The sequence below is a fragment of the Dermacentor silvarum genome, chromosome 2 (assembly GCF_013339745.2).
Source record: "Dermacentor silvarum isolate Dsil-2018 chromosome 2, BIME_Dsil_1.4, whole genome shotgun sequence".
In the NCBI taxonomy this organism is placed as follows: Eukaryota; Metazoa; Arthropoda; class Arachnida; order Ixodida; family Ixodidae; genus Dermacentor; species Dermacentor silvarum.
In genome coordinates, this window is record NC_051155.1 from 138833929 (window position 1) to 138846490 (window position 12562).

The 12562-nt window shown below is 43.6% G+C and overlaps 1 protein-coding gene across 2 annotated transcripts in view; it reads left to right on the top strand.

Annotated features, from left to right (window-relative positions):
- Positions 1-10005, top strand: part of LOC119441838 (metallo-beta-lactamase domain-containing protein 1-like) — a 33286-nt gene extending 23281 nt beyond the window's left edge. For both annotated transcript variants that reach the window (XM_037706469.2, XM_049661661.1), the window contains exon 6: positions 906-10005. In XM_037706469.2, coding sequence (XP_037562397.1) covers positions 906-1126 — 221 coding nt within the window. In that variant the 3' untranslated portion in view covers positions 1127-10005. The remainder of the gene's footprint in view (positions 1-905) is intronic.
- The last annotated feature ends 2557 nt before the right edge of the window (positions 10006-12562 follow it).

Genomic DNA, 12562 nt, shown 5'->3' on the forward strand with positions numbered 1-12562 from the left:
TCCAAAGCTGTCAAGGATGAAGAGCACCGGCTACATCGCGATGGACGAACAATCTGCTGATGACCAGCTCAATGGCAAAAATATTATTGGAAGGTGCGCGCGGTAGTGACTAGCGTGTCTCAGATGGAGACGCGCGCCGTAGCCGCGCTGCAAAGGAAGTTGCGAGGCCTTCACTGCTGCGAGCTCTAATCAGTCACAAGATGATAATTGCAGCTTTTGCCTTGCTTTTGTGCAAAATAGAGACAGGATTTGCTGATTTATTCAATAAATAAAAGCATGTGGATGTACTAAGCATTTGTTTATTGTTTTCTTAATATATCCTCAATAATTCGGCGTTCGGTTAATTGTGACATTTTTTTCGGTCCTGTGAAATCCAAATTAACAGTCTTTTACTGTATGCACATGTACTGAAGTAAGTAGTTCATTACAAATGTAGTAAAATTCACACAACTGATTTTTATATTCGAAAGAGCTTTGAAACAACTGGTGTGAGCGGCCAAAATGAAAGTGAGGCATGCATCATTAGTGCCTGCAAGCAAACTTGGTAGTTGCACACCTCTGGTTGAACCCTGCAGGCAAGCATCCTGCGGTAACACTTTGAAAGGTAAGAAACCAGTTTTCGCGGCGGCCACAATTCAAAACAGCATGCAACCATACCAAATTTTAATTGCGCAAGCGCAGGCATGTACACGCTGCAGTAGACAAGGCGAAGCATAAAGTCAGAAATTGCTTATGATGTTAACCAAGGGGTGACAATGAAGACCACAAAACATAATGGTACAAAGCACATTATAGACCAAGCAGTTTGTAAAGTGGTCCTAGTGCGAAAGCCTTACAGGCATGAAGGTGGCATGATAACTTTGAGTGTTTCTGAAGAGCATTCCTTGGCACCTCTTCAATTGCAGGCGACTTGTTTGAGAAGGAGGAGGACATTGACAACCCCAAGCTGTGGAAGGAGGTAGGTGGCAGCGAGGACCCACAACAGCAGTGCAAGAGCCGCCAGATGATCCTAGATGTAGCCGACTACATAATCCCCGGCCATGGACCCATGTTCAAGGTCACCGAGGAGATGCGAGAGAAGCATGCGAACCTCTTGGAGTCTCACAGCATCGAGGATGGCAATTGACGCTGCACCTCAGCTAGGATGTTGTGTCGTAAAGCCCATATTCAGCTTTAGTTAATTATTATAGACACTGTCTGTGATGATGAATGCGAAGTGGCAGGCATAGAATTGGGCATGTCACCACAGACTATGCCCCTCTTTCCTGTGAGTGATTTCTGTGTCCAGGCTGACTGCAGAATGTGCTCTTACAGCAGTATTATTAGAATAGTTTTGCAACAAGGAATTACAGATTTGTACGCCTGACTGTATACATGTTATAAAGATCAGATTGAGAGCCCTACAAGGGATACCAATGGCCATCCTCAGGATTTTTTTGAATGCTTTGTTAAAATGTAAAGCAGGGGAGAAAATTAACTAGTTCCTCAAACAAGAGCTAGCTCATGCACTGACCTGCCCACTTGCATATCATCCCAACTGCAGCAACGAGGTGTGTTGAATTCCTAAATTAAGATAACCAAGTACAGTGTACCTCATTTTTCAAACATTTGTCTGCTTTAAAGTTTGCTTTTAACAAGCGCTTTGCATGCACTGTAATTTTTTTTTAACATATACATAGGAATGCCTATTCTTTGCTTAGATTTGTTCTCGTGGTTATTGCTTTAAGCTTAATCGTAAAAGAAGTACCCCAGAATGACCCGAATGTTTTTCTTGTAAAATGATGCTCCATAGTTCTTCAAGGCTACAGTATCCATCTGTAGCTTAAGGCCTCCCGTGTCAACCTGACAAAGGTCGTAGCTTAACACAAAATTGTTTCCTAGCCAAGAGTGTATGTAACCTGAGAGCACTCTTTTCCTGCCACACCCCACAAGTTCATTTTTGTAGTTCAAGGAAGGCAAAATTTTAGCTCGGAGTAATCCACCACACGGTTGAATAATGACTTATGAGAAATTCTGCACTGAACCAGCCATAACATTATGTTGAAATTTCGGTGCTAAAAGTAGACAAGGATGGAAAGGAACCACACGACACAAGCACTAATGTTATTTTCGACATCAACATGAGCATGAAATTTCGACACGAACGCGTAACTACCCACTCAGTATAGGGTACCCTCTTCAGCATAATTTCATCAAAAAGCTAGGAATTAAATTTCATGTGTCTTAGTCTTATTAATTTAAGTCAAGTGACTAAATATCGGCAGATTATTGTTAGAGATGCTGCATATGCTTTATGAGTGCCAACCAATAGATGAAATGGTGCTTATCAATTTGATGTAGTATGAAAGCTGGTAATCATAATTACAGTCGGCATCAAACGTTTACAGACCTCTAGATTTTACAGACCATTGGCGCGCCCAGTAATGTGATGAAGCACGCGCTAGGGCGCTCTTCTGTGCTCCTTTTAAGCCAGATGAGAAAGGAGAGTGCGACGCCACTTGGCTTACTCCAGTTCAGTCTCGGCTTCCCACACGTCTTTCTTAGTCATGTTTATGGCACGGGACGTTAAGATAGCTAGTGACGAATCGAACCTTGGCCTTTGGCTCGGGTTTCGCCAAAAAGCAGTTCATGGGAGCAAGAAATTTTGTTCAAAATAACCATTGCGCCGTTTTTGGAATTATAATTCGTTTCTCTATTAAAATACATAGGACTTTGCTAGGATCAACAGAGCTGTGAGAAGTGTGCAGATGAAAAGGAGAACGGGAAGGGGGGTTGATGTAAATCGCGCCATCTAATACTCATGTTCGAGGGGGACAGCGTGAGGCGTGCCAATGAATGGTGGTGTAGGAAAAAAGTAGGTCAATGGAGGAGTAGGGTGTGAGAGGAGTTCGCATTAGCGTTGGTTGTATATATGGGGCTTTAGGTTAGTGGTCCTGCACATTTCATCCCAGCTACAACTATGGAAAGACCACTAGTAGTGTGTACTCCTGAGGAAGAAGCTGCCTACTGCGAGCGTGAGCGAGAGTTGGTTCGTGAACGGGCTCGTCGTCGTATGGTCGACCCCGAGCTGCGTGCCAGAGATGCTGAGTTTAAACGGCAGTGCCGGGAGGCCGATCCCAAAGTGCCAACCGAGGCGCAGAAACACATCGGCAGCACCGGGAGGCAGATTTGCTGTTCGACCGTCTTGAGTTGAAGGGGCGGTGATATTTTTTTTTATACCTTCACAAAAATATGAACCCAACAATAATGAAAAAACAGGTGGAAAGAAATAATTTCTTGCACCTTTCTCTGCTCATTGTGGTCAATAATTGAAAATCTTCACACATTTTAAAGCGTACCTATAAGGTATTGCAAGCAATAAATGAAAAAGTCAGCTCAGACCTATGGTGCACTGATACAGGATGTCTTATGCTCACAATATAGTTGACATTGCATTTGAGAAACATTAAAGCATCTAATGGCTGCCTCTTTGCTTGAGGGAATAATTGAAGCTTTACACTCTGTAGACTGAATTAAAGGACTACTGTGACATAATTTCACTTTGACGAACATGTAGAGTATGTAGCATGGAAATAAGCTTTGCAAAGCTGGCAAGGCTGGCAAATGTCTAATGTTCTTATTAGCAGCCTTTGAATAGCACCTAAGCAGACAATGCATGCACATGGTGGTTAGCGATATGATTCAAATGCCAGCATGTCGCCTCCCAAGATTTTCAAGCAAAACAAAGCAAAAACTATGTATTTGCTAGGTTTCCATGATGCATCCACTGATATTGCAAATGAAAATTTTGCTCGGGGGCTGCTTTATACCTATGCTAATTGAAACTAGGCTTTTTATGCAGTCCAACACTGTTTTGCAGTTGGCATTAAGGCCTGATTTCATATCATGAGATGTTGATTGGATACTTGGTCTTTGCGTTTGATATTGTTTGATGTTGCTACTGAGTGTATTGCACTTGTGTATGCCTGCTGTCTTTTCAAAGCATGACTGAATGTCAGCACAGTGGGCTTTGGGACCTGACAAGTTTACCTTGGTGCTGTTGTATAACCTGTAATATGTTTCGTGAGGAAGCATCTACTACAGCCCCCCCTCCCCTTGTTTTTATACAGTTGGTCTATGATGGTATTTGCTTGCGATAATCAAGTTCTTGGTGTAAAGAATAAGCAAATTTAAGCCAAAACATTCTGCTCATAGAAGATCCAGCTGCTGACATTTCTTTCAGTGTTTCAGTTACTGTGTGTTATAAATGTATGTAGTTGCTGCTAAAATAGGAATATCTATGTTTTGTTTTCTTTTTATGTGTCCATAGGCATAATTAAAATGCAACCACTCAGGTGAACAGTTACTGCAATTACATTCTGTTTTCCTTCGCCCATCAAGTGCATGAATCTTGGTTCATGGAGAACTACAGAGTTTATTGACATATTGTGTAATATTGTCAGTGAAGGCCTGATTTCATGTCATGAGATGTTGATTGGATAGTTGTTTTTTTATCAGGGAATGGGAAGCTGCTGGGTTTACAGAAATCTAAAGCAAAATATGTTGCAAGCTTAGTTACGTATGTAGTGGTAGAGCTTGTCTTTGGCATTGCTATCTTGTGGCCATGCTGTGGAGCAGATTTGAGGTTTGAATGTGCCGAGCATTTTTCTCGACCCTGTGTTTAATGTTAGTGTGTATACTGTCTAAAGTTTATCTTGAGCATAGCTTGGTTTTTAACACACATATCCTGGAGGCCTTGTGGCTCACTGTGGCCAATAACTCACTTCAAGCTGAAAGTGATTGCCTTTTCTTGCTAGCAGACTGCTAGATCTCATTTCAGATCTCATCACTCCAGGTCCACCTCTTCATTGTGTATCTGTTTAGTTTGCTTTCTATTGTTTATGAAGTCAGAAAAGCACTAGAAGGTGCCTTATGTGTTTTTTTTTTTTTTTCAGCTGAATGAAAAGTACCTGGTTAGCGTTTCACGTTTCTATACTCTATGTATTTTATTTCTTATAGTTTTTCTCTCGTGTCTATTTAACAACTCGGAACATTTGTACTAATTTGCACTAGCCTTTCTGCACTGTTCGCACATAATGCCTTAGGCCTACTTTCATGCTTTGTGTTAATGGTCATTCATGCATCACACAAGGACTTCTCTCGTTCCATTGATTTGCATGAAAATGTAAGAGGTTGTTGCAAGACTGTAATCCTCCTGTCTTTGGATATATATAGTAATCTGTTACACATGTAGCAGGCAATGCTACGAAGGCTGGAGATAGACTTATTTATTATTTATTTATTTAGTACCCTCAGGGCTTATGCAGTATTACAGTTGGGAGATAAATTAAGAAATAAATACATAAAGTGCAGCTAGTACACATTCATAACAAACACTGTGTTAACATTTGTGTGTTCAATAACATATTTGACAGCCGGCAGGAAACAAGGCACGAGGCATGAAATAATCAAGAATGAAATAAGTAAAAAAGACTGTGTGCTGAAAAATTAATGCAAATAGAAACTTACTGCGCATACAAAAAGACAAGGCATCATGTGCTGTACCCATGCTGATCAGGCACTTATTTTTATTATGCTGTGCAATCGGAGAGGCATTTAAGAAAAATGATAAAACTTATCTCATTGCTCACATTCGCGACCAATAATATAATTTGATGTAAAATTAAGTTTCATACTTTGAAGTCCCAAAATATGACGTATTTATTGCATGAGAGGTGTCCGATATCTGAACTCATTTACCACCATACGAGCTGAATGACATATTTATGCGCCCAGTGGCCACAGCACTCACAACCAAAATATAGTATGTTGCCTATACTGGAAGCGCAAATGTGCATGAGTAATGTGATTTGACATAAACTTGCTTTCACAAGTAGATCTTCTGTAGAAAACGTCGCAGATCAAAAACAAATGACCTGGGAAAGGCACGGAGTGAGACCTTTATGACAGGACTAGTTGCGTAGCTTCCGTTATGTTGCCTGTTAAGTATGAAACACTGAGTATAGCTCTTGTCATGTGGACCATTGCTTGTGCAGTGCTCAGCATTGCATTAGTGATAACTCCAGAGAATGTTCCAAATGCTTGCATCATTTGCTGTACTAGCCTTTCTTGCATTGCAGCACTATTGCTTGATAGTTGAGTACAGAGCTGCTTTTGCTTTGTCATGGTTGTCATGTATGTCATTCTAATGGCAGGGAGACACTGCAAGCGTAATTCATCTGTGCTAGCCTTGAATGCTCATTCATAGTGGTCACTTCATTTAGTGTTTAGGAGACTTGGCGGGACATTAAAGAGAAACACTAAATCGATGTAAACAGATAATGTTCTTTCAGAAATCTATTTTTGTTAATTTCACAGCAGGAGCTTGAGCACTGGAAGAAAATAGCTTTTAACTTCAATTTGTTTTAAATTTTGCATCAAAACATCATCACGAGTACATTAGTGTGATGTCATGGATGTAAAAGTATTTTTTCATATTTTTGCCTTTGTGGTGGGATTCACGCATCACACACACAAAAAAAAAAACACTTTTTGGTGCAGTAAAAGTTGCCGAAACTTGTAAAGTTCAATTCTTGACTCATGAAGAATACAATGTAGTCTATTTTTTACTGATAAGCAATTAATTAGGCCTGAGCTTCCGCCATCAAAATCCGTGATTGCCTTCAGTTGGTGCAAGAACTTCAAGGCATTGTTGTCGCCAGTCTTTCACTTTTCTGGCTTACTAAGCCTCCTCTCGCGATAAGAGTGGCTTTATTGTACTGGTAGAAGGGTAGCTTGCTAATGCAAATTGGCCTGCTTTTTCTCCTTAGTGTTTTTTTAAACATGTAAAGATCATTCTGAGCTGATTTGTGTTTACTGTAGGATAAAGCTTTCTCCCAGAGTTCTCCAACTACTCCTTTTTCTGAGCCAGCCAAATCCAACCCTCTAAATTTTCTAGTCTTTTCACTTCATCTAATCTTTTGTTGACTGTATTATCTCGCCTTTGGGACCTGTTAAACCGCTCATCTCTCAAACGCGCAGAATAGGCAGCTTGGCACACTTAAGTATACAAGCACTTAGTTATCTTTCTGCATGCTAATTGACTGTGTGTGAAGCGCTCGACTACCTACTGATCCCTACCCATGAATGTGGGAGCGTTGACACCGTCACCAAAGGTGGGGGGGGGGCGATGATTTTGCACGCCCTTTTGTCATGTTTAAATGCCTACGGCAAAGGACCCACAATGGCAAGCACTTTTCATGCAGTCTATGACTTGGGCGGAGACGGTGCCAAGAATTCCCCAATTGAAGAACAGCCCAGTCGTTGAAAGCTCATAGAGGCCAGCATAGTGACAGTGTAGGATTCAACAAAAATGCTCCTTTGATGGAGTGATTGTAAATTGCTGGTGTGTGTGTCACTTCTGGTGTTCTATGAGCGCAGGCCTGCGGACAAATTACGCAGAGACGGGATGACAGAAATTAGAAGCAACCTTGCAGCAAGGAATCGCTAAGAGTGTAGGATTAAGAGAGAGCGAGCCATGATGGGAAAGAGTGCTGGATGCTTGCCTTAAGTCAAACAACTGTGCTAAAGAGATTAGACACAACCCAGTAGGTGGTAGCTTAAATTCAATTATAACCTCATTGGCTAGGGGAATGTTGAGGCGGGCCAGCAGTTGCAACCTCTCCTCTTTACTTGTTTACTGAAATGTATTTAAAGGCTATATGGAACCCATTCCTTTCAGTCTAAGCTGTAATCACTGAACTGACAGATCAGTAAGACTCCATACGATGCAACTCTAGTCTGAGTCCTAAGCACTTGGTGGTTGAACAGTGAGACTCAGTTGGTCATATGTAGGGACAGTTGTCCTAGGCTCTAACTTAGTAAAAGTAGAAGAGTAAGGCACTGTTTACTTCTGTGTTTATCATCAGTGTTCTTCTGCAAACTATGCATTTGACTGAGTAAATGTTTTCACTGCAATATATATCCAAGCTTGTTACTTCCAACCTACCTCTTGCTTCATCAATGTCGATTATCACCTTGAAGACTTGATCAACTTCAAGGAAAAAGAACAAACTTTACTGCACCCATTCTGTTACTCTCCTGTACCATGAGCTATCTGTTCTACACAGTACATGACCTGCCAAGTTTTTATTCTTAATCTGAATTAGAATATAATTTAATTTATACTGCTACCTTGCTATCTCCTAATGTTATGCCAATTGTTATGCTGTTGTCATTTGTCACTCCTTGTGCACTTCTGAGCTTCCTGTTGTGAATTAAGGATCCTACACCGTACTCTCCAATCAGAATCAGAATTTTATTATTATTTTATTTATTATCAGTAAGGCCTCTGTAGCAGAACACATCGCCATTACCCAGCACAGTGTATGCCTTACCACTCCTCCTAACCTCACTTAGCCCTATGACATCCCAGGCATTGCGTAAAAATTTGTCATTTTTGCAAGGGTTGTTTCACTCTTTAGGGTTGTTGTGTGAAATGTTGCCAAGTTCAGTTTCCAATGGCAACCTATCCAGGTGCAAAGATTCTTGGATCCCTCTGCTACGTAGCAGGTCTGACTGCTACCTTGATCTGGGGTTCATGCTGTGCAGCCACTCAGTACTGTGGGGCAAAGGTTAAGTGTGATGGTCATGTTGTAGGTAGTGGCCAGTTACTGTGCCAGGGTGGCCAATCCTGTTTGGCGAGGGAGTGTCGTTTGTATTTCAGTGAGCCTTTTGAAGTATAACCTTACTGACCCTCCATACTTTTTTTTGCTGGATCTAACACCACGAATTGAAGTGTGAGAAAGTCAGTGAACAAGAGTATGACTTAGCATTTTCTAGGACTCGTGTATGTTGATATTAAAAAGCTACATCATCTTAAATATAATTTTGGTGTTAGCTTCATAAGACTGCATGGTGGCACTGAGATACAAATAAATTACATAACTAAAAACGTTTACAATTACTGGTATTTATTACACCAATTTTTCATATATCAGCGCCGCTATGCAGTCTTGGGGCCCTTTAGAATACGTGCGCCGTGTTGCAGCTCATATTCCACACGACTGTGCAAGTTGTAATTGACAAAAGAATTATGGCAGAGCTGAGCCAAGACTTGGTTGTGCATGAAGCGGAATCATATGTTAATGTTTTACATCACCAAACAGTGATCTGACTTATGGTGGTGGCCACTTGTATGAATGTGCTGAGGTCTGCTTTCCACTCTTTGGTGGCTTAATTTGAGAGAGCTGATAGGCATGTATGGGTGAGAGACCTTACTTGGCAATATGTTCCAGGCCATGCCTTGTCTGATTTTGTATCACCTTGGTGGGGCTGTTCGTTCTTCAGTAGTAGCAGCAAAGTGTACACCGTGTGATTCCTTGTGGAGTCTGAATTTCTTGTGGTTTGTTACACGCCTTGAATTTTAGGGGAGGTGTCACGAATGGGCTTATTGCATGTGCTCACTTGCTGGCCACATTGCATTCTACCCAGCTTATTGTAGTGCTGTTGTAAGCACTAATTTCTCGTGTCTCTGCCAAGCACCTTCTTTTCTACAGGTTAGTCGAGGATATATTCATGTAAGAAAAATTGTTCGTCTCTGTGTATATATGACTCTAACTTACCAGAAAATTGGACCCCTCTGTGATACTTGTTCATCATGTCACAGTGATATAGTGGGTCTAGGTGTGTATGCAGTTTGTTAGTGCGAATTTAGCAAATGACTCTTGTGCTTGCTGTTGTTGCAAGTATGACATTGCATTTTCTGTAGCTAGAGGAAGGTTGCTTTAAGCATCCTTCTTGAGACTTGTGACATGCTTGTTTACATAGTGGATTCTACAAAGGATTTTTCAGGATTGTACCAAGATATTTGCAAGTATTTTTGCATTTTTCTAGCATTTTGTAAGTGCGTTTTGCAAGAACAGAAAGAATACGCAAGACATGCTCACCTAAATGATGCTGCATCTGATCATTGAGTCATTATTTGTGACCATTGTAACTACAGTCTTGTACTCTGAATAAACATATTAAGTGACACTAAGTGACTCAGTCTCAGCATATTGCTGCTGTTCATTAACACTAAACTTGTGTACTCATAATTTTATCAATTCATTTCGCAGGTCTCTTTAGGAGCAGTCATTGACAGCTACAGCCTTTTAACAGTGGAGCTGTTTAAACCGACCGTCAGTCCGTAACGCGTTAACAAAAAACTCTCCAAGCGAACACGTCACTGCTCGTTGCCAAGCAACCACCTCGCGAATCGGCGTGTGCTTGGCCTCCTCTCCGTGCCGGGCACATGTTGCCTTGACATGGGACGTTAAGGAGAGGGAAGGAGAGCATGCGCGCAGCGCGCGCTATGCTCGGGAGAGAGTAAGAGAAAATCAGAGAGAGAAATTGTAGCAGCACCAACGAGGCAACGCGCAGAGCTGCTTTCGACACCGTCCGCGTTTCCCCGCGTTCGCGCCGAACGCGCGCGGTGTCCGTGACTGCAGCCGGTGCCCTGGCGGCGGCTCGGCAGGTTTCGACCAGCCACGCCCCGGTAAGTGTGGAGGCGCAGCTTGTCCTTCACGTCACCGGGGACATAAAGCTCGGAGCCGCCGCGACGGCGGCAGAACTCGTTGACTCTGTGGCGAGTACATGTAGCCTTGACATGGTACAACCAAAGATCGGACACCCGAAGAAGAAGCCGCTCATCTTAATTGAAGCGCGCCGCGCGGCCAAGCGAGAATCTGTGCGTCGGCAGCGAGCCAATTCGGAATACCGTGCCCAGCAGCACTTAGTATTTCCTAGCAAAACTTAGCCAAGCCTAGTAAAACCTGGAAGGAGATCGACACCAGCTCTGCTGTTTACTCCAGCCTTGCACCACTTGTGCAAGCTGCCCACAAAATTTTTGCTGCGATGTTGCACGAAATGAAGTGACATTTTTCAGTACCGCTAGCCCAGGTCAAAATTGCCTCCTAAATCCACTTACCACATCAAGAACTCCCACGCGGCTCTGTAGAATGTTCACTCGATCTAACCTTTAGCTTCACAAGCTGTATTAAGTTACTGGAGCTCACTGCAATTGCAGACTCGAGCCACATGAACGAGAGCTTTAATTCCGGATACCATCCAGCATTGAGTAAAGCCACACAATTGCCGAGACTTGCCCTAGCCTTAAAGCGGTGTTCACGTGGGGGCGGGGATCAGCCTCACCCTCGGTGCTGCGACAATGGCGGTCTGTTGCGGCGACAACAGGAGTCACGCGATAATTGACGGGCGATGTCTGCTCCAGGACTATGTAGGGTCCGATGAATCGCGGCTGGAACTTATCGCACAAACCAGGCGTGCAAAGGGGCGTCAATGGAAGTATTTCGTCACCAGGTCGGAAGGACACAACGCGATGGAAGGTGTTGTAAATGATCTTCCGGTCTTGTTGTCTGGCCGCTGTGTTTACGCGAGCACGCTGGCGACAATGGGCGAGTCGCGAAACGAATTCTTCGCTAGACGATGCAGATGGGTTGACAGGAGAATCGAAGAAAGAAATGTCTAGCAGGGAAGTAGGCGACCGTCCGTAAACTAGGTAAAATGGCGAGTAGCCGGTGGTACGCTGAACGGCCGTGTTGTAGGCGAAAGTGACGAAGGGTAGAAGCTCGTCCCAATTCTTGTGATCAGGTTGAATATATACGGCGATCATGTCGGCGGGCGTGCGATGAAATCGCTCTGTCAAGCCGTCAGTCTGTGGATGGTAACTCGAAGCTGTTTTGTGGGTGGTACCAGAGGCGCGCAGCACTTCGTTTAAAAGTTGCGAGAGAAAGGCCTTTCCACGGTCGCTTAGCAGTACCCGAGGAGCACCATGGCGCAGAATTATAGCTCGAAGGAAGAAGTCGGCAACCTCCGAAGCTAAGCCAGTGATCACTGATGTCTCAGCGTAGCGCGTCAGGTGGTCGATGGCGGTCACTATCCACCGAATGCCAGCTGCAGTTACACGAAGGGGCCCGTAAAGGTCAATACCAACAACCTCAAATGGTGCGGTGGGACACGGAATAGGCAGTAATTCGCCGGTAGGAGCAGAGGTTGGGAGTTTGCGACGCTGACACGGAGAACAGGAACTGACGTATCTCGCCACACTAGTAGAAAGGCTAGGCCAATAGTAACGGCTTCGAATGCGATCGTAGGTTTTGTGGAAACCGAGATGGCCAGCAGTCATGTCATCGTGGAATGCTTCGAGGACATAGGCTCGAAGAGAGCGCGGTAGAACGGGCACCCAGCGTTGACCGTCAGGGTGGTAAATGCGCCGATACAGCACGCAATTGTCCAGCTTTAATTGTGCGAGTTGGCGTCGAAGCCGCGCGTTAGGTGGGCGAGAAGCGCCAGAGAGGTGGTTTATCATACGCCGGCAATATGGGTCAGCCCGTTGGCGAGATGCGAATGTTTGATCGTCGTCCGGAGAAAGGCGAGGAAACCGGCGTAGAAGTTGCCGAGGTGTCGAGTGGGTGGGCAGGAAGCGGGCAACGAGAAAGAGCGTCTGCGTCTTGGTGTTTTTTGCCTGATTTATGAATAATGTCAAAGCCATATTCTTGCAGGCGGAGAATCCAGCGACCCA